We start from the raw sequence: 20,553 nt of genomic DNA, 5'->3' as shown, positions 1-20,553 counted from the left end.
GCATGAAGGATTTACTTGACACAACAGGCAGAACAGGGAACAAATATTGGGAAAATTAAACAAACTAGACCCCTAAACATATCCTTTGTAAAAAGTTTGTAAAGTTTTGCCCAAAACTCAATAACAATAATAAATTGCATATTTTAGTGTTTACAAAATTTTAATTTATAAAATAGATATATGGAATATATAAAAACAACGATGTTTCGATATCTTATCGATGTTTTGCTCTCAATGTCCGCAAACACCGATGTCTCTCGAGCTCTAAGAGCCATCTCTCATCACTAAAGTTGCACCAAAAACGAAACTCATTGTCCGTTTGCAAACATAAAAAGTAATAAATAACAATGGCTTCAGTGGAAACGCTATACAAGGAACTGACCGCCGAGTGGGCAAAGCGTCCGCCCAACACCAAGAAATGTGGCCTTCTGCTGGACCAACTAAAAGTCGCCCTAGTCAAAATGGTCTTCCTACCGACAGACGGCAGCGAGGCCCAGAACTCGAAAAAGCAACTGCTTCTGGCTCGCTGCGTGCTTGAAATCGCTGTGGAGCACAGTGTGTTGAGTAAGGATCTACAGGCCTTTGAGCGCTATATGTCGCAGCTGAAGTGCTACTACTACGACTATGCCAAGATCATTGGCGAATCGGACAACAAGTACAAACTGTTGGGGCTCAACTTGCTGTACCTGCTCTCCGGCAATCGAGTCTCCGATTTCCACACCGAGCTCGAGCTGCTCTCAGTGGACATCATTCAGCACAATCAGTACATTCGTCCCATCTTGGCCCTCGAGCAGTACATCATGGAGGGCAGGTACAATAAGATTTTCCAGGCCAAGTCTTCAATGCCTGCTGAAGTCTACAATTACTTTATGGACCTGCTAGTGGAGACAGTGCGCGACGAGATTGGTGCCTGCATTGAAAAGTCCTACGAGAAAATCTCCGCCAAGGACGCAGCCAAACGTCTCAATCTGCGTGTCCCGGATGAGATCAAGGTGTTTGGCGAAAAACGCCAGTGGAAGCTGGAGGACAATGGCAACTATAGTTTCACGGACCGTAGCATAAAGCCAAAGGAGGCCCTGCCCTCCGAAGAGCTGGCCGAGCAGGTGCTCAGCTATGCCCGTGATCTGGAGATGATAGTTTAAACCTTAACAGTTTGTAATATTTTTTTAATATGCATAAATAAAGTAACATTTAATCTCCTATGCTTGGCTCAGTTCCGAAATGAACCAGTTCGATTGTTTTGATAGTCGATAGGGCGAGTGGCGAACTAGATCTTCACAGCGGAGCGAACGATAGCGGAGTAAAAATTTTCGCTCTGCGATTTTTTTTTAACAAAAACTGCTTTAAAATCAGACGAAAAAGTTAGTAATATAATTAACGCAATGGCCTGCAACGCAAATAAGACGCATCTCTTGCGCGCTATCGCTGTAAGTTTCAACTTAACCAATAAAATTACAGCCAAATAATTTCCACTGGGGAGACTCGTGTTACGTAAAAGATATAGTTGCTTTTCTGTTTAAACAATTATGAAAGGACTAATGAAAATGTTACCCTGTCTTTCCTCAGAAACGGGGCTATGCCACCTGCCCACGCCCCGTTGGCGACATCTCCGCCGTCAGTGTGAATGTTCTCGAGAACAAATTGGTTGTGGCCACAGCTGATGCCACCGTTCCCGTCTCGCGAGTGTCGATCGTCTTGGGGTGAGTGGCGACACAGTCTGCCTGCCTGCCCTGCCCAGTGTTATTGCATCACCGTTAATCTGGTTTCTTGCAGAGCTGGTTCCCGTAACGAGGCCTACGATACCCTGGGAGCTTCCCATCTGCTCCGCTTGGCCGGAGGATTGAGTACCCAGAACTCGTCTGCTTTCGCCATTGCCCGCAACATTCAGCAGGTCGGCGGCACCTTGACCACCTGGGGCGATCGCGAGGTTGTCGGCTACACCGTGGAGACCACAGCCGACAATGTGGAGACCGGTCTGCGCTACCTGCAGGATCTGCTGCAGCCAGCCTTCAAGCCATGGGAGTTGAAGGATAATGCGAAGACTCTGCACAACCAACTGGATGCTGTCACCCGAGAGGTAAGCCATTTCTTCACTCGTGCTCCTATCCTGTATTCTAAAATCTTTCTTTTTGTGCAGCAACGCGCCATTGAGCTGGTCCACAAGGCTGCCTTCCGTACCGGCCTGGGCAACTCCATCTACATCCCCAGGTTCCAGCTGGGCAATCTTTCCACAGAAAGCCTGCTGCACTACGTGGCCAACACCTTTTCGGCCAGTCGCGCTGCCGTTGTTGGCGTGGGTATTGACAACAACACTCTGTCGGGCTTCGCCCAGACCCTGGAATTCCCAAGCGGCGGTGGAAAGACTGCATCGGCGAACTACTTTGGTGGCGATGAACGCAAGGACACCACCGGACAACGTGCCACTGTCGCCGTTGCTGGTCTGGGAGGTTCTATTGCCAACCCAAAGGAGGCCCTTGCCTTTGCCGTGCTGGAGCAAGCTGTAGGCGCTGGTGCGGCCACCAAGCGTGGAAACTCTTCAGGACTGTTCGGCGAGGCTGCCAACTCTGCTGGCGGCTCGAGGCCCAGCTCTGTTAGGGCTCTGAATACCAGCTATTCGGATGCCGGACTCTTTGGCTTCGTTGTGTCCAGCGAGGCAAAGGACATTGGCAAGACCGTCGAGTTCCTGGTTCGCGGTTTGAAGTCTGGTTCGGTTTCGGAAAAGGATGTGGCCCGTGGCAAGGCCTTGCTGAAGGCCCGCATCATCTCGAAGTATTCCTCCGATGGTGGTCTGATCAAGGAGATCGGCCGCCAAGCGGCGCTCAGCAGAAACGTCTTGGAGGCTGACACTTTGGTTGCTGCCATTGATGGCATTACCCAGCAGCAAGTCCAGGAGGCTGCCAAGAAGGTGGCCGGCTCGAAGCTATCGGTCGGTGCCATTGGCAACCTGGAGAACGTGCCCTACGCTTCTGATTTGGCTTAAGTAGAAAAACTCCCCTGTTATCCGTAAATGTAACGACTAAAAATAAACTTGTTGGAATTAACGATCCGCGACAAATGAAATCTTTCTCTTATAGGTAGTAGTTTAATGTTCGTATAAATACTCGTACTGGAACCATTTGCACACTAAAGGGATCGTCGGAAACATTGATATAGGTGTACAAAAAATTCGACATAATATAACATAGAATACGTTTAACAATGGGAATTGGGTAACTACACAAACACCACCACCAGAATGGCCACAAACAGAGCAATGATGACCAGCCAGTAGCCCCAAGTGCTGTCCCGTCGATTCACTTGCCCAATGCTGTGCGTCTCCCGGTGCACTCCCGTCTCCACACGATCCATTGCATTGGCCAGGTTATCGAGAATATCTGGAAACAGTCACAGCTGAGCATTGAATAGGAACTGCAACTTTTACTCACTATTCTGATCTTCCACTTCGTTGCCCAGCTGGGTGGCCAGACTGCGTTGTCGGGAAATAGTGGCCGAGAGCGCATCGAGGCCACGATTCTGATCTTCCAGCATTTCGGCCTGCCTCAGCTTTAGCGTCTCTACATCAATGGGTGTTTCTCGGGGGGCGGGCGGCCTGCCCTGCTCCTGCCAGGCGGAGCCGGAAAACGCGCCCAGCACATTGGAGCGCGTGCTGTTCGTAAATTTCTGATTAATCTCGCGCAGCTGCGAGGTTAGCTTATCCCAATCTATACGCCGCTGCTGCAGCTCCTCCTGAGGGCTAGTCTCCCATGTGATGGCATTGTCTAGTACTACCTTGAGATGTTTCACATCTTTACCCAACTGCTCCAGTCCCGTTTTTATGCTATCTGTGAGTTGGATGTACTCCTTCTCCTTGGGCTGCCCCAGCTGCTGGCGTTGATGCAGTTGCACTAGCAACTGGTGGCGCAGTCTCTCGCAGCCCTCGTACTCGATGTCCCATGAGTCATGATCTACCAGGGCCATTTGATTGACACTTTTATCAGCAAATTCAAAACTACGCCTCGCCTCAAGCAAGAATGAAGAAGCCAAACAATAAAAACATCGGAAACAGCTGTGCAGTAGTGCTGCAAGTCACAAAAGTGCAGTGTTTGAAAGTCATCAAATGTTCTTGACATTTCAGGTAGCATCTAACACACACACTTTGATAGCCGACATCAGAGACTTGACGATATCTGTGACTGGAAATCACCTAATTCTGATTAATATATATTAATGCCAATATATATATATATATATATATATATAAATATATCTGCATATATATCTGTACATTTTGTTTATTGTTTGCTAATTTGATAATAATAAAAAATTCATAACTGATTATACCTGTTTTTGTATACTTACGAATATAGAATGAGAACAACAACACACAGCTGGTGGATCGTCCTTTTGCTCTCATATCTCACAAATTTTAGTTTTTTGGTAGCCAGTCGATAGCTTAAGGCGATGCACAGTTTTTGGTTTCTTATTGCTTATTCACTATTGAATTATTCGAAATTCGCATGTATGGTGGATGTGATAGCTGTGTCACAGCAGTGACTGGTGATTTGAAAATACTTTCAAGTAACAGGTACGCAACTATCGCCCATCCCTAACTCACACGTACACACAATTTAGTCGTGATTTCTTTTATTTGTTTAAAATTATTGCTAAAAACTAAACAAAAAAGGTCTTTAAAAGTTGGCCAACATGTTGAGTGCTTGTGTTAATGTTTGCAAGCCTTTTCCCTAAAAGGAGGCCAGCGCGGGCCATAGTTTTCTTAGCTCGTGGTTATCGAGGGAAGAGAGTGGGAGAGCACTCCAAAAAACCAACTCTACAATAAATTAAATAAAATTCAAACAACAAATTCAATTATCCAACATGGAGAGGCGCGTGAAGCTTAAGACAATTAATCCGCACATCACGTGTAAAATCTGTGGCGGATATTTCATTGATGCCACAACAGTGACGGAGTGTCTGCACACATGTGAGTTTTACTGACGATGGAGCTGTGCCGTTCCAAGGGCCTACCCGGTGGCAGCACCTGCCCCGCCCCGCCGCGCCACGCCGGTTCAAGCCTCCACACAGCCAGAAAACCAATGATTTCAATTTCAACTGTTTACACTTTTTCAGTTTGTAAGAGCTGCCTGGTGAAGCACCTTGAGGAAAAGAAGACCTGCCCCACCTGCGATAACATCATACATCAATCTCATCCCCTGCAATACATCAGTTTCGATCGCACCATGCAGGACATTGTGTACAAACTGGTGCCGAAACTGCAAGAAGGTTTGATTTAGATTTTGCTTTTGATTAACGTCTAATAGCATCTGCAATCAATTTTGTAATTGTTTAATTTTCGATTTGCTTTCCTTCATTTTTAGATGAATCGCGCAGGGAGCGAGACTTTTACAAAAGTAGGAACATGCCATGTCCGAAGGATATCACGCAAAATCATGACGACGACAATGAAAAGGTTATGGAGGCTCATGCCGAATCCGATTTCCATCGTCTGGACGAGCAGGTCAATGTGTGCCTAGAGTGTATAAGCAATAACTTTAAGAATCTGCAAAGGCGCTTCATACGCTGTAGCTCCCAGGCGACGATAACGCATCTCAAAAAGCTGGTGGCCAAGAAAATCCTCAATGGGATTGAAAAATATCGCGAGGTAAGTGCGCCAGCAATATTTCGCAATTCTATTCACATAATGTATGTCTACAACGGCTGAACCATCATTTTACAGATTGACATTTTGTGCAACGAGGAGCTGTTGGGCAAAGATCATACGCTCAAGTTTGTTTATGTCACACGATGGCGTTTCAGGGATCCTCCGCTTCGCCTGCAGTTTCGTCCCCGAGTTGATCTCTAACAACTGCGAGGGATGCTGTTTTTAGTATAAATGCTACACAAATGATCTATTTTTATAATTTATTGACAAAGCGTAAATATCGTAATTAGGAGAGTCCCCCCGCCCCCAACAATAGTGTTAGTCCCCTCCTCCCTCTATGTATGTATATGTAAATGTGCATGTATAAAGTCGTAGTCTAATAGTTATTCCCCTCTCCTGCCCCTCCTAGGCGTAAGTACTTTTTTAACTTTGTCCTTTATCGTGTGTCCCCTATTGTGTCGTCCCTGATTTAATCAATTTTATCTATATTTGCAATATTTTCATGTTCTCCTCTTTTTAGTTTCAAATATACACAAATATATTTATTATTTTAATGTACAAACCACACACGATTGTAAATAAACTTGTAATTATGTCGAAATGTGTCTTTAATTCGGATGCTGCCATGAGTTTCTATAACTAAAACGAAATTGTGGATTGAATGGATGACGATGGCGATATTCATGGTGTGCATAAGGCCTAGAATAAGGGGCTGCCTGAAACGAAGGTCGCATTGGTCGGTACCCAAATCGTGGACGCGGTGGATATGCCAGTGGACCATATATTCCATTAAACTGATGCGCTGGATGGGGTGCCGGCCAGCCCTGGAAATACGAGCAGAAGGCAAATTTAAGAACAATAAATCTGGATATAGGGAATTGAACTTACGTATCTATATGCGAACTCATGTGCTGGCACGGGCACAGGAACTGTTATTATCCTCGGCGGTGGCGTGCGTCGACGCGGACTCCGGTTTCGGTGTCGACGCTCGCTACTTCGACTACGGGTGCGACGGCGATAGAGTCTTCTGTCAGAGGATCTCGATCTCGACCTGGTTCGTCGGCACCGTTTGCCAGTCGAAGGTGGAGATTTCGGACGCACATTCTTCACGCGATCCCGCTCACGCACAGGATCCGCAAAGTAGGGTACCGTCTTCTGCTCGCGCACGCGCTCGCGTTCTCGTCCCTGGTCTCGTACATGTACGTCTCTTCGGGTCCTCGATCGATGAGAATCTACATAGAAATATTATATCTTAATCATTATCTAATATCATTACTAAGCGTTGTGTAGATGTTTCGGAGAAGATTTGGGGTCCATCGATTCGTTTGGGGGCGTCCAATTGTCCCAAATTCCTGGATGTTGTGTTCGTTCTGTCCAGCGTACATTTTCTTCCATTGCACTTTTCACTTTATATGGCACTATAAAAAAAACAACAAAAAGAAAAAAATTTCTATGCACTTGCTCGAGTTTCGGTTGCACTTCTATATACGGACCTCGGTGGGACGCTACACTGCTGTCGGCGTCCATAATGCAGATGCACTTATTTATGCACTTCTTCTTTCTGTTGCTGCTGCTCGCCGGACTGCTTAGTAGACTGGCAGCACAGCAGGTGATACCTTTGAGGTCGTGCTTAAGGCACCAGTTATAATTATTTAATACGGATAAATATTTTAATTTTTTTCTTCTAGTCGTGTTGTTGAATATATATCGATTTTTCGATATATATCTAAGTTGTATTTATTTTTTGTCTTATTTTTGAAAAAGTGGTTTTTATGATTAAAACGATTCAGATTTTGATGCAGATCATTAATCCATATTCCTTAGCGTTCGAAAACGATTCTTACTGAAACTTCCTAATGAGTTTTACAAGGTGTGCTAGCACAACAAGGTGCATCCAATTAACAACCTATCGGTTGACGATGCAAGATGCATCGTGCATCACTAGAGAGGATGGCCTGTCCAACCGCCAAACAATTTCAATACTTAATTGGCGCAACATTTGATCAAAATTTAAGAGGTTAAATGCTAGATAAGACACGATTTTTTGATAATGTATAGGAAATATTTTATTAAACTTATTACTTCAGGTTTTATTTAGGTTTTATTCAAAAAATAGGAATTTATTTAAAAAAGATAACATTAAATTGAACATAAAAGGCAAACGGAATTAAAAGATACACAAATGAATTTAAAGCTTAATACTAACTGGCACGTTTATGCGCTCGTTCTCCATAGAAACAATAATAAGCGGCTCCTTCCCACGCCCTTCACGTCTTGGGGAACTCAATAGGCGAACTTTAATCTCTACTTCTCCACCATCAGGGGCAATATAACATTCCCTGGGACTGATCTGTACAAAGTCTGATACATTGCAGTGGACTTCGATGAGCTGCCCCGAGCGGAAGCAGTTCTTTATGGATAGTTTTGCGATGGTTCCAGCACCCAACTCAATTGAAGCAGGCTGAACGGACCAGTTTCTCTCCACGGGTAGCATTGTGGTGGTATCAGCCTCATGCAGCTCATCGACAGGCTCCAGCATATTGCTTTGTGTTGGAGTGGGAGAGTTGGCACAGATCGTGCGGAACAAGACAGTTTCCTCGGCCTCTGGTAGGAACAAGAGCGAGGTCTCGGCAGACTCATCAAAATCACGATTCAGGGTCAAGGCCACGTCGATGATCTTCACGACAGTGACCAGATCCAGTATGAACTCGGGCGGCTCATTCAGCTGGCTGATATTCCTCACAGGCTTCTCATCTGGAAAAGGACTCCATATGCTGTCCAGCATTGCGGAGGTCAGCTTCTCACGCTGCCTGCCGCTCATGCGATGTACCAGATGGCGCATTCTCTGCCTGTTAGGCTCGTCACCGCAGAAGATCCGCATGTTGGCCAGCGTCACCACCTGCGAGGTCTTCTTCAATATGTTCTTCATATCCTCGCGATTCGGACGGAATATAACTTGCACCGTGCTCTCGGTATGGGGCGGTAGAATTAACTTGCTGGGACGCACCTCGAACGCTTCGCTCAGGCGCAGCTTCATCAGCACTGTCGAGTCCACAGAGATGCCCACGAAGGCAGTCAGCGGTCCCTTATTCAGAAATTTAAAACTGGCCGTGAGTGGACCGGAGGAGAGCTCGCAGACGTCTCCGATGGTGAGGAAGCTGGCACCCACCGGGCCCTTGAGCAAGCCCTGAATCGAAATAGATGCATTTCCGCCGTAGCCGTACAAAGGGATTTCCATTCCGGGCTGGGTGCTGTTTGCGCCCAGCGGAGCATAAAAGGACATTGCTCCAATGGCCGCTCCACAAACGGTGGGGCAGAAATTAATCACAATGCTCCGGCACTCCATGGCCTGGAGGGTAATGGTGCTGCTGTCGGTGCCGACCAGCTGAAAGCCGGGCCCCTGGATGCCCAAGCGTACGACGAGCCGCTTATCGGCCGTATTCTTCACCTGCAAGGACTTTCTCATGTCCGTTCTCAGCTTGGTGCTACCCCAGCAGAGGCTCGTGTGGGTCACTTTCAGTGGCAGCAGCTTTCCATCGCGATGGCTGAACTCGCTGGAGTTTGAGCAGCGGGAGATGCTGCGAGCACTGCCACTGGCACTAGTGCCAGCGCCTCGCCTAGGGTTTGTGAATCCGCTTGTGGAACTGGCCTCGCTGCCTGCCGGCGACGAGTTGGCTTTGCGGAGTGCTGCCCCGGGCATCAGTTGTCGGCGCTCGGAGCTGGTGGTGCTGTCCAAAAGTGGCGACGACAGGCAGCTTCTGGGCGAGCACATCGGAGAAAGATTACGGGCATTGGCCGATGCCGAAAGAGAGGGGCTCTTGCCCAGACTTGGCGAAACAACAAACTCGCCTTCTGTGGACGAGGGGACAGCATCGCAGCCGTCCAAACGAGTGGAGCTCAGCGTGTTGGCGTTGGGATTGGTATTGGGGGGGAGGAGTGACCCTTTGAGAGCATGCGTCTTTTTGTTAACCGGAGTCTTGTTCTCATCCACCTTATCCCCATCTTCGTCTGTGGTCGGCAGCGGCCGCACACCGTCGCTGCTCGCTGGACTTGCAGTTCGGGGAGATGGGGATGCCTTGACGCGGCGCACACGTCTTGTAGGCGACTTCACTGGCGTCGACGGCCATTCATCTACATCGGCCTCTATGGAAATGGAATCGTTGTCCGCACGCGAAATCAAGATCTGGGGTTTGTCCGCCAGCGGACTAAGGGGTTTCCGCGACACACTTTGCTGCAGATGCTTAAAGTCGGTGGAGTTCAGAATGGAGTCTGTGAAGCTCATGGTCTCCGCATGCTTGTGCGATTCACACAGGGTTCGCTCCGCATTGAAGCTGTCGTTTTCCTTATCCTCATCTGCGTACAGCTGACCCCGACCCTGACCACGGCCATGCTTCCGCAATCTGTCGACCACCTCTACAGTGGAGGTGTCCGAGTTAAAGTCCAGATCTCTCAAAGCCTTGTCTATAGCCGAGAGACTTAATATCTCTGAGTTTGAGGAAGGCCGCGCGGGTTCAGTACCGCTTTCTGACAGTACGGCACTCTGAAATTTTTTTTTCGCATTTTGCATTTTCTTCATGAGATTTTGGCCTAATTTCGACCCAAAATTGGCCTCTGTCTTGGTGTAGGTTTTGTTATCGGGCTGCGGAGTCTTTGCTCCAACAGAGCCGGGGGTTTGGGGGATGTCCTCGAGCACGGCCTGACCTGAACGGGACAGTCTGTCGGGACGCTTGTTGCTCACAATGTTCCAGAGATTCTCCGAGCGTGTCTGGAAATAGAGGCCCAAGGAGAAGTCCGGGTCCCCAGCCAAAACAGAGCTGAAACAGGAGAGGGCAGATTAATTAGGAAAGAATGTGGTCGTACGATTCGCATCAACTCACTTGGACACGGACGTCTCTATGTCGGACGAGGGTGGTGGGGCTGCAATCTTCTGCATTGCCTGGTTACTCAGCGTTGCCGTGGGCATGGCAGTGAACTCCTGGGCCCAGGATATCTCGCCCAGAACCAATTTGGACTGCATCAGCTCGGCTGGTGCAAAGCTCTCATCCATGTCTTGGTCAGCTGACGCAGATGCCGAGCCGAAGGAGAAGCCTCCGCCGCCGTTCAGACTTAAGTTGCTCAAGTCAGCGGTACGCGGCAGGCTGTGCGAGCAGTTGCAGGAAGACTCCGTCAGACTGCTTACATTCGAAGTGGAGCCTGGATTCGCCTGGCTAGCATTATGCAGCTTCTTCTCCAGCTGACGGGCCTTTTCCACAAACGATGTTTTTATTATGTCGGCCACCGAAACCCCTTTTCTGCTCTTGTCGCTGCGGCACAGCGTCGAGCGGCCGGTGATCTCGGCTGGCTCGAAGGAAATGTTTGCGCGCTTCTGGGCTGGCGTGGGAGCGGCAAATGAGCAACTGCTGTTTATATCGATTGTTTCATCGGTGACCAGCTCCGAGATGTTTGTGCTGTTGTTGGTCGGGACGCTCTGCCGGCCCCTTATTGATGGCTTTGCCTGACTGGAGCGCGGGCGCGACTTTTCTAGCGTCTCCATGGCTCGCAGGCGCTCTGCCCGCAGACGTTCGTGCACATTGGAGGCCTCCCTCAGACCCATGCCGCTTCCGTTCCCGCTCTTGCTGAAGCTGGACAAGTCACCAAACACTGCAAATATCAGAATGTAATTTCGCACAAATACACATTCGGTATTTTTGCTTCTCTTCACCTTTCAGATTCTCCATGCTCAATATGCCCAACGAGTTTTGGTCCATTTGGCTGCTATTCCTAGGGCTTCTATTGCCTTTATTCATCCTGTTTAACTATTTTCTCACAGTTTTAACAATAACAAAACAATTTTGCCTGCGAAAAAGGCGACGCTTGGGTTCCAAAATGGGCGCCGATATCAGTGTTGGTCAAAACGGAGCGGGAAAAATACATCGGAATTATTCTTCGATGCATCGATGTATGACCGATGTTTCAAAACTTTCCCATTTGATTATAAAACCGAATATTCAACAAAGGAAAAATTAAACTTGAGCTTTCATAGCAGTCTTTTACATATCATAGGACTAAACGAAACAATATTTAACATAAAAGAAATGATTATGCTTTCATAGCAGTCTTTTACATATCACTGTAGATATCATCAGAGATAACTAATATTTCAAATAAGTACTATTTGTCAATGCTTTGCAAACACCAAAATGCGGCTTAGTCGCACAGGTGAAAGTCTATTACGTTTTCGACTTAATATGTTAGCAGCCGCTGAGTACACCCGTTCAAAATACACCCAGAAGATGCCATTAACGTCAAAAATTGCATTGCAATTTTGTATAAATTAGGATAGGTACTTTTCATACCGTCCCAAAAACACGCAGGATTGCTTTCAAATGAGGCAGGCATTGCTGTGTTTGCTGCTTACAAATTTGAAATTAATTGATCGATGTTTTGCAAAACATCGATACATCACTCAACATCGGTAGCAGCAAAAACATCGGAAAACATCAGTAAACATCGGCAGAAAAACATTCGGCATAAGGAGGCGTGTGCTGTTAGTTCTTGAATTTTATTGTGTGTTTCAAGGTTACAAGTAGAAACAAATCTAAAAGAGACCAACAATGGAGGCGGCACTGGATGAAATAATTGCCGGTCTGCTGTGCACAGATACCCAACGCATACACGACGTAAGCATCAAAAGCATATCCACCAGGTATCCATTTTCCGAACCTTTCCGTCCGAATTTTTCGGTCTTTTCCGCCGGCGTGATATCTTATTCCCATTAACGTAAATATGCACAAAACAGTGGTAAGAACATGCCTATGCATAGCTTCTATTGGCATGTGGATTCTTTTTCGTCGATACTCATAGATTTGAATGAGAGACATTCGCGTTAAAAAGCACGTTGTGCACGCTCACGCACAGTCTCCCCTCCGGTTAATTGAAAAAGTATTAATGCTGAAAATATACATATGTATGTATGTATGCTCGTTTGTATTTGTCTAGTGCACCGCCGCTTTGAGTAAGGCGTTCGAAAACCCAGAGGCACTGCCGGTGCTCTGCCAGATGCTGGTGTCGACCCGCGAGACGCAAATCCGCCAGTTTGCAGTTGTCCTGATGAACAAGCGCCTTGCAAAGCTGCGCCACTGGCAGATGGTGCCGCCCGAACATCAGGCAGGGTAAGTGGATAGATTAGATGGTCTTCTATATTCTGCGGGATCTACTGACTCCTTCTGTTTGTGCCCCGCGCAGCATTAAGGCTTGCATACTCCAGGCATTGATAAGGGAGAAGGAAAAGAGCGTAAAGAATGCCATAGCCCTGCTTATTGGGACTTTAGTGCGTCATGAGGCAAACAAAAAGGACTCGTGGTTGGCCGAATTGCTGAGCTTTATTTTCGAACGCTGCAGCATGGACGATCCCAAAGAGAGTGAGCTGGGATCATCCATATTCGCCAGTCTGACCGACAGCGCCCCAGATCAGTTGATCAGCCAAATGTCTGAGATCTGTCAACTCTTTTCGAGTGTGCTGATAGCCGGCCAGAGCAATGGAGATATGGCCACGCTCACTATAGCCTATATGATGCAGGGAATGTGTTCCTTGATTCCATTCATTGTCGGCCACACAAAGGCAGAGCAGACGGTTTCCAAAGTCATCCCGCTGATGCTCGCTGCTCTCCAGGCCTTTGTCCAAAAGGGAGTCCTGACAGAATTCACTACCGCCTTTGAGATCATGGATTCCGTTGCAGAGTACGTGCCGAAACTGCTGAATAATTACATAAAGATGTTGGTTGATTTCTGTGTGGCGACGCTGAGCAACAAGCACGTAGATGATCAAATCCGTGTTGTGGTGGTGACCTTTGTCGGTCGCATCGTCCGCGTCAAGAAGAAGGCGATCGTCAAGCAGAAACTCCTGGACCTCATCCTAGTCACCGTATTCGAGATGACGTGTAGTGAACTCGGCAACGATGATGGTTCGTAGTTCATAACTTTATACATTGTTAGCCTTTGGTAATTGTAAACCTTCTTTAGAGGACGACTATTTCTCGGGTACTAGCAACACGCCCGTGACCGCGGCTACACAAACCCTCGATGTGATGGCTCTCCAGTTGTCGCCAGAAAAGCTGATTCCACCACTTCTGCAGATTCTCGAGCCAGCTCTCCAGAGTCCGGACCCTCTGCGCCGTCGCGCCGGCTTCATGGCCATGGCCGTCATCTCCGAGGGTTGCTCGGACGCCATCAAAAAGAAATACTTGGAAATAATGCTAAACATAATCAAGAGTGGCATCATCGATCAGGATCAAGCCGTGCGCAATTCGGCCTTCTTTGCATTGGGCCAGTTCTCCGAGTTTATGCAGCCCGAGATAGCGAAGTTCGCCCAACAGATTCTGCCCGTGCTCTTTGAGTTTCTCCACCAACTGGTTGTGGAGCTGAAGGTAGGTCTTTTCTATTGGAAAATTATCAGTCAAGTCAGTATCTATCTGTATCTTCATATATGTATTATACATTCTTGTTTGTGCTGCTTCTAAAGGCTGGCCATGGGATGGGCCATGCTCCTGCAGCAGCCCCGGCCAAAGATTCTATAATGTACACGAGTCAGTTACAGATCAAGCGCATATCGGTGCTGGCCAAGTATAGGGTGCTGTGCTCTTTCTTTGATTAGTTCCTGCACTCCATCTCCACCATGCCAAAAGGGTTTCTGTTGTCCGTCTAGCTTGGGAATCTTGGGAATCCAAACACACACTTTCATATAACATTCACGTGGCACCTGCAAATTTTCTCCCGCGTCTAAAGAACACACTTTAATAAAAGCCTTGCTGAACATTTACAGATGGGCCAGCCGGAACCCACACACATGGATCGCATGTTCTATGCCCTGGAGGTTTTCTGCGAGAACCTCGAGGAAGAGATTGTGCCACATCTGCCGGTGCTGATGGATCGGTAATTTAAAAATTTCTTTGCCCATTTTTGTGTGCATCTAGTAATCCTTGTTCACCCATTCATCCATCAGTCTGTTGGAGTGCATGAATCAGCAGAACTCTGTTCATATTCGACAGCTGGCCCTGTCAACCATCTCGTCGGTTGCCACCGCATCGAAGACGAATTTGGTCCCATACTTCAGTCAGATTGTGGAGATACTGAAGATTTATCTGGTGAATGAGTGCGACGAGTCGCTCAATGAGCTACGCATTCAGGCCATCGATACACTGGCTTCTATTACCCGAACCGTTGGTAAAGAGAACTTTATTCATCTCGCCCAAGACACGATGAATTATTGCATGAATATGCTGGAGCTGGGACCAGACGATCCAGACCTAAGGCGTGCCATCTACGCCTTAATTGGTGGCATGTCCATTGTTGTCACAAACGATATGAACACGTTCTTCCCTAAGGTTATCGAACGCATGATTCAGACGGTGGTGTCGACGGAAGATGCTTTGGTAAAGCTACGAGAAGACTCGCCGACGGGCGGCCTCTTAACTGAAATCGATCTGGGCAATACCGACGATGAGGACGATGATGACGACGATATAGGGGAATTTCAGGTGGAGAATGACTACGTCTTTGAGAAGGAGGAGGCCATACTGACGCTCAAGGAGTTCGCAGTAAATTCGAGAGACGCCTTTTTCCCCTACCTCACCATGGTGTTCGAGGAGGTGTACAAAAGCATAGATCATTGCCAGGATGTCATCCGCAAGGCAGCCATCGAGGCCCTCTGCGCTTTTGTAATTTGCCTCCACAAGATGAACGACGGAGACGGAGTAAAGCGCGCATGCTCGATTCTCATTCCAAAGTTTATTTACCTTGTTAAGAACGACGAGGAACAGGCCGTCGTCTGTCAAATACTCGATGAGCTTGGCGAGCTCTTCAAGGCCGTGAAGACGCCGGCCTTGCCCACCCCTGATCTTGCTGAGACGGTTGTTGCCTGCATCAAAGATGTGCTGCTCAATAATACGGCCTGCCAGTTCAATGAGCCTAGTGGCGGTGGTGATGAGGAGGAGGCCGATGAAAGCGAGTACGATGAGGCGCTCATCGAAAGTGGTGGCAATCTGGTGGCCATGATTGGCCACGCCCTCCAACCGGAGACATACTCGCTGTACTTTGGACGACTGTACAGTTTCTTCTTGACCAAACTGGTATGCATACAATTCAGATCACACCTACGGGTGATACGCAGATGAATAACCATTTCATTTAATTCGATTCCATTCCTGTAGGCAAAGGCCAAGAAGAACGATGATCCAGACCAGCGTTCATTTATGTATGGCGTCCTGGCCGAATGCTTCCAATCGTTGGGACCCTGTGTGGTCACCTATTTCGATTCGCTCTGTCCCTTGCTTCTAGTGGGCACCACCGACTCGTACGCCAAGGCGCGCCAGAACAGCTACTTCGGCCTGGGCGAACTGGTCTATCACGCCGAACAGAAGTCCTTTGAGTGAGTGAAAAAAAAAAAAAAAAAACCAAACCAAATACAAGATAAAAGTATTGAATTTCGCCACTTTTCAGCTCGTTTGGACTGATTTTGCAGGCCCTCTCCGATGCGATCGCCAAGGAGCAGAATGCCCCTGCCCTGGACAATATCTGCGGGGCTGTGTCACGCCTGATCATAACCAATCACAATATGGTGCCCCTGGGTCATGTGTTGCCCGTATTCATGTCCAGTCTGCCCCTCCGCGAGGACACTGAAGAAAATGACGTGGTGCTGAAGGCCTTCCGCGTGTTGTACATGAATGCACGTGAGAGTATTCTCCCTCACATCGAGCAGATGCTGGGCATCATCTTGCATGTGCTGTTCAAGCAGGAGTTTCGAGATAATGACACCAACGCTAATGCTGTTAGTTTCATGAAGGAAATCCGCATCGAGTATCCACAGCAATTCAACAGAGTGGCCAACTCGAATCCGGAGGTGTTCACATTCGTGCAGACCCTGTAAGCAGCACCAGCGCGGCTCCAATATCAGACCTCGCAACAAATACCTTGCTCATACACATACACATTCAAAAGAGTTCCAAGCCAAAGTTTCTTCAGTTTCGGAGTAAAAACAAATCTCAAAACCTTGATGTGATCGAAGTTCAGTCAAAATTTTTCAAAAATTCTCACGTTTGTTCACACACAGTACACAGTACACGCTGTGATGTCAGTCAGTCCCAAAATATTGGGCACGTTCATAGATACACATAAAAACTCTCGAAGAAATCCATCTCGGAGATAGTACATGGAGATACACGATAGATACGAGCTAATGGAATGTTTTTTAATTTATAATTGCAAAGCGATATGGAATAGTCTGAAATAAAATAAACGAATCAATAAAAACTAAACTAAAATTAGTTATATTTTATTCATATTCAAATCTCGGGAGAATCCTCTCCTATTTCTACCAGTGGGCACCTCGCTTAATGGCCACATCCCTTACAATGTCCGAATGATTGGCATGCAGCTTGAGACTGCCGTCCACATCGGTCCATCGCACATTGGAAGCATCATCGCCGGCCACTAGCTCCAGTTGACCCACCTGGCTGCCGTCCTCATCATGAAAGTTCAGAGCCGTTGTCTCCATCCAGGCATTGTCAGTGTTCCGAAAGTCGTCCACGTAGCCGCTATAGATATGTAGACCTTCCTTAAAGAACTTTTCCACCATATTGGCCTTGTCGGTGAAGTTCAGAGCCTCCTCGGTGAACTCTCGTTTGAGTGTGACGGTCACATTCTCGCCGGGATCCACCATGCCACCCGGAATGGCCCACAGTTTGTTGTCTGAACGCTGAATGGCTACCATCTGAAGGATGTTCCTAAGTGGCAGAAGCAGAATAAAATGATCTAAAATCCATCAAAGATCACTCACTTGCCGGTAGCTGCATTGGCCACGATTTGTCCATTCGCGTCGCGCTTCCAGCGTGTAACAATTGGATCAGCTGCATGATTGGGACCCCATCTGCCCAGGGAGCCACGCCCGCTCAGGCCGGTGCGTCCTATCGGGTTGCGGGGCAGGCCGTCTCTTACCTCGTAGGCACCGTGAAAGGACTCTCGATTCACCTGAACGTCGTTCTGGTTCCATTTCGGCTGGATCGTTTCACTTGGCAACGGCGCATCGGCCCAGACTTGTCCGCCAATGTGCGGCGCTGTGTACGAGGGCGGGCAGTACTCGGCATATGGCTCCGACCAAAAGACCTGCTCATCGGCAACTGGAAAACGGAGGACCCCACTACGGGGATACATACTGTTGCGGCACATCACATGCCGGAAGACTCCCGGCTTCACCATAGAGGCCATCATCTGAACGGGTGGGGATTTGGATGAGACGTGAACAGAGAACAGGATTGGCAGAAGAAACAGCACCACGAATTTCAAATTTGTCATCACGCGGCAGGAACTGCATTAAAATATTTGTAGGGTATGTCGTATGTACGTGCAAGCCGGCGAGCCTCCCCCCCCTCTCTAGGTCACACACTTCCAGGTGTCTCCTTGAAAATTGCATCCCTGTGTAGTTGCCATGTAGCAAAATTAATTATATTTTGCTGAATGACCCTACGTTTAACATGTTTTTTAAAATAATACAATAAAAGTGAGTTATTTAAAGTGCTGTTAGCTGTATTAGAACGAATATCAAAGTCAAGGAATATCTTTTCCGATCATGGCCGGGACACCTCCTAGAGTACATGGCCAAGCCAAAATCTTAAGGATCCATTTTATTATTATTTAATATGTTTAGATGTTACAAAAATTTCTGCTGAAATGCCCTGACCAACGTGTTAATTTAGATTAATCTAATCCTGGCGCAGCTGCAACTCCTTGGTTTCAATACCATCCTTGGTAATGATGTTGATCAGCACAGAGTCACCAGTGTAGATGTCGCGCTCTGCGGCCGAAATGAAGGTGTCCGAGGCAACGGCCACAGCACGCTCCTTGGTTACCTCTGGGGCATCCTCGCCGTGCAGATTCATGTTCTTGTAGCCAATTTGATTGTCCAGCACCGGCTGCAGCAAGGCACCGGCTGTGCCGCCAGCACGGTAAGTGGCACGCTCGCAATGCCCAATGGGATCGTAAGAGAAGACGACCCCCTTGCCGTCCTTGTCGATGCCAGCCAAAATGTTCGACACATAGTAGGGGAAGAAACGACGGTTGTACATGATAATGGAGAGCATCTGGGCCACGGCATCGGTGGTCATGGTCTTCAAGTGTGTGTGCTCGTAGTTCTGCATGCGCAACTTCATCAGGCCAGTCAGCGAGAGGGTGTCGCACCAGCAGCCCGTGGAGGCCAGCACCGTCTGGTTGGACAGCGGAAACAGTTTACTCTGTTTGCGTGTGTGAATGTTGTAGCCACTGCTCAAACGAGTGTCGGCTGCAATGACAACAAAGTCCTCGCCAGCAATGGCCACAATCGAGCTGCAAGGCGAAAATTAGCCGGAAACCACTAAACATTGCATTTTATGTGAAACTCACCCGCCATTAGACTCGTATGGTGAAAATTCCGCATGCGAGACTCCAGGGACCTGGTAGTCTGGAAATTGCTCGATGTCTAGGTTGCTCATAATTTTACAAGTTATTTAGCGAAAAAAAAAACGTACGAATGATTTGCAAGTTTCGAGCGTTCGTTCAATACATTGGTGAATTGGACAAGAGGGTGAGTCCATAACGCGTCTTAAAATATACTGGAAAATACTATGAAAAGTATAAATATTGCGAGGTGTGTGACGTGGTGACAAGAAAATAAGAAAATCCCATAAAGTATACGGTCTGACCTTCAAAAGTATATATTCCAAAATATACCGTCTCATTTTAAAAACATACTGACGAATTATTCATGTTCCATCCTTGTTCCTCGTTTTTGATATTCCGTGGAATTTTACTAGCCATATAGATCTCTCAACCTATTTTCTACTTGACTGGTTTATTTTAAACACTTTCTTTTATTGCATTTTGCGTAAACAGAGGTTTTAGTATAGAACGTAGGGGCATTGCAGAGATCAAATATCCCACCAAACGGCTTTCGATACCATCGACAATTGCGCGCCAAATAGATATTGTTTGAAAGTGCCAAGGATATGAAATTGATCAAATATATTTATTAGACATTGATATGTTCGTTCTGCATGAATGCAAGATGCGTTTTCCAACAATCACATTTTGAAGAAAATAATTAATTCAATAATTGTATATTTCTTTTCCAACAATTTGAGACAGTTTTTAAATTTAATCCTCATCTTCGTCATCAGAACTCGGCTCAGGACACATGCGGCACCTGCTCTCATTTACACCGTAGTTTACACAATATTCGCCCACACATTCGCAGCAACCATCATGGAACCATCTGTAACTGGTGGCCCCAGTCTTTAAGCATGTTTGGCGGCACTTGTTCCACGATGTGCACTGATCCAAATAGAGTACAGTGCAGTTCACGAGGGACTCGGATAGATCATAACTGTCGTAATCATCCGTCGAAAATGAGACCACGCTCCAATTGTATGTGTAGCCATCGTTTGGAGAAGATGACATAGCTCTAAATAAGGGGGGTACTCCCTCGAATTCCTCGGTGTGTGATTTCCTTTGCAGCTTCGCCAAATCGGGAAAAACACACTGAATATAAGAAAACGCAAATAGCATGTATATAATTGTTTTCATGCTGAAGAACTTATTGCAACTAAGACATTTGGGTGCCCGGAGGCTGTCTTATAAGCCAGTCCACAAATTCAGGTAGAAAGTAAAATTTTTGGCAGGTAGACAAAAGATTAACATCTGTCACAGAAAGATTCTCTACCTATGCTGGTTTGCAATATTTTCAAATTTTCAGTGCTAAAAACCGCTGGACCCAAGATCGACTGTTGCAATCGGAAAGCAACTCTACACCTTATGGCGACCGTTTACGGCCGGGATATTTTGATGTCGAAGCCCAATAAAGGGATAAAACATGGGATAATATGTTTCACGGTCCAAGTTAGCCTTAGCAA

The 20,553-nt window shown here is 47.1% G+C and overlaps 10 protein-coding genes across 11 annotated transcripts; 4 read left to right on the top strand and 6 right to left on the bottom strand.

Annotated features, from left to right (window-relative positions):
• The first annotated feature begins 259 nt into the window (after window positions 1-259).
• On the top strand, window positions 260-1,222 carry LOC108151667 (26S proteasome non-ATPase regulatory subunit 8). Its single transcript, XM_017280406.2, has one exon. The coding sequence runs from the start codon at window positions 348-350 to the stop codon at window positions 1,140-1,142; it is 795 nt and encodes a 264-aa protein (XP_017135895.1). The 5' UTR covers window positions 260-347; the 3' UTR covers window positions 1,143-1,222.
• Window positions 1,223-1,281: 59 nt separating this feature from the next.
• On the top strand, window positions 1,282-3,055 carry LOC108151666 (cytochrome b-c1 complex subunit 2, mitochondrial). The gene is made up of 4 exons (XM_017280405.2): window positions 1,282-1,427; window positions 1,567-1,700; window positions 1,774-2,077; window positions 2,138-3,055. The coding sequence occupies exons 1-4, from the start codon at window positions 1,383-1,385 to the stop codon at window positions 2,978-2,980; spliced, it is 1,326 nt and encodes a 441-aa protein (XP_017135894.1). The 5' UTR covers window positions 1,282-1,382; the 3' UTR covers window positions 2,981-3,055.
• Window positions 3,056-3,062: 7 nt separating this feature from the next.
• LOC108151670 (syntaxin-8) lies at window positions 3,063-4,057 on the bottom strand. Its single transcript, XM_017280408.2, has 2 exons — window positions 3,426-4,057; window positions 3,063-3,374 (listed from the first exon to the last, which is right to left on the bottom strand). Exons 1-2 carry the CDS (start codon window positions 3,955-3,957, stop codon window positions 3,214-3,216), a joined length of 693 nt encoding a protein of 230 aa, XP_017135897.1. The 5' UTR covers window positions 3,958-4,057; the 3' UTR covers window positions 3,063-3,213.
• A 512-nt stretch (window positions 4,058-4,569) lies between these two features.
• LOC108153182 (polycomb group RING finger protein 3) lies at window positions 4,570-6,239 on the top strand. Its single transcript, XM_017282993.2, has 4 exons — window positions 4,570-4,960; window positions 5,107-5,259; window positions 5,355-5,638; window positions 5,714-6,239. Exons 1-4 carry the CDS (start codon window positions 4,855-4,857, stop codon window positions 5,837-5,839), a joined length of 669 nt encoding a protein of 222 aa, XP_017138482.1. The 5' UTR covers window positions 4,570-4,854; the 3' UTR covers window positions 5,840-6,239.
• Window positions 6,218-7,350, bottom strand: LOC108153183 (female-specific protein transformer). Its single transcript, XM_017282994.2, has 3 exons — window positions 7,132-7,350; window positions 6,527-6,870; window positions 6,218-6,462 (listed from the first exon to the last, which is right to left on the bottom strand). The coding sequence occupies exons 1-3, from the start codon at window positions 7,163-7,165 to the stop codon at window positions 6,247-6,249; spliced, it is 594 nt and encodes a 197-aa protein (XP_017138483.1). The 5' UTR covers window positions 7,166-7,350; the 3' UTR covers window positions 6,218-6,246.
• A 370-nt stretch (window positions 7,351-7,720) lies between these two features.
• On the bottom strand, window positions 7,721-11,536 carry LOC108151346. Its single transcript, XM_017279900.2, has 3 exons — window positions 11,340-11,536; window positions 10,516-11,278; window positions 7,721-10,452 (listed from the first exon to the last, which is right to left on the bottom strand). Exons 1-3 carry the CDS (start codon window positions 11,422-11,424, stop codon window positions 7,827-7,829), a joined length of 3,474 nt encoding a protein of 1,157 aa, XP_017135389.1. The 5' UTR covers window positions 11,425-11,536; the 3' UTR covers window positions 7,721-7,826.
• Window positions 11,537-12,116: 580 nt separating this feature from the next.
• LOC108151347 (importin-4) lies at window positions 12,117-16,935 on the top strand. The gene is made up of 8 exons (XM_017279901.2): window positions 12,117-12,297; window positions 12,617-12,789; window positions 12,863-13,581; window positions 13,640-14,043; window positions 14,439-14,548; window positions 14,619-15,744; window positions 15,826-16,043; window positions 16,115-16,935. The coding sequence occupies exons 1-8, from the start codon at window positions 12,232-12,234 to the stop codon at window positions 16,539-16,541; spliced, it is 3,243 nt and encodes a 1,080-aa protein (XP_017135390.1). The 5' UTR covers window positions 12,117-12,231; the 3' UTR covers window positions 16,542-16,935.
• LOC108151349 (ADP-ribose pyrophosphatase, mitochondrial) lies at window positions 16,926-18,051 on the bottom strand. 2 transcript variants are annotated; one of them, XM_017279906.2, is made up of 3 exons: window positions 17,945-18,051; window positions 17,451-17,881; window positions 16,926-17,397 (listed from the first exon to the last, which is right to left on the bottom strand). In XM_017279906.2, the coding sequence occupies exons 1-3, from the start codon at window positions 17,963-17,965 to the stop codon at window positions 16,986-16,988; spliced, it is 864 nt and encodes a 287-aa protein (XP_017135395.1). In that variant the 5' UTR covers window positions 17,966-18,051; the 3' UTR covers window positions 16,926-16,985. The 2 variants fall into 2 exon arrangements, with proteins under 2 accessions (XP_017135395.1, XP_017135394.1); XM_017279905.2 differs by having other exon boundaries at window positions 17,451-18,046.
• A 176-nt stretch (window positions 18,052-18,227) lies between these two features.
• On the bottom strand, window positions 18,228-19,231 carry LOC108151350 (proteasome subunit beta type-1). Its single transcript, XM_017279907.2, has 2 exons — window positions 19,049-19,231; window positions 18,228-18,991 (listed from the first exon to the last, which is right to left on the bottom strand). The coding sequence occupies exons 1-2, from the start codon at window positions 19,135-19,137 to the stop codon at window positions 18,373-18,375; spliced, it is 708 nt and encodes a 235-aa protein (XP_017135396.1). The 5' UTR covers window positions 19,138-19,231; the 3' UTR covers window positions 18,228-18,372.
• Window positions 19,232-19,651: 420 nt separating this feature from the next.
• On the bottom strand, window positions 19,652-20,270 carry LOC108151351 (protein twisted gastrulation). The gene has a single exon (XM_017279908.2). The coding sequence runs from the start codon at window positions 20,225-20,227 to the stop codon at window positions 19,799-19,801; it is 429 nt and encodes a 142-aa protein (XP_017135397.1). The 5' UTR covers window positions 20,228-20,270; the 3' UTR covers window positions 19,652-19,798.
• Window positions 20,271-20,553: the final 283 nt, after the last annotated feature.

This window comes from Drosophila miranda, chromosome XR (genome assembly GCF_003369915.1).
Source record: "Drosophila miranda strain MSH22 chromosome XR, D.miranda_PacBio2.1, whole genome shotgun sequence".
In the NCBI taxonomy this organism is placed as follows: domain Eukaryota; kingdom Metazoa; phylum Arthropoda; class Insecta; order Diptera; family Drosophilidae; genus Drosophila; species Drosophila miranda.
Note: the sequence above shows the minus strand (reverse complement) of the source record. Positions and strands in the feature narration are given on the sequence as shown.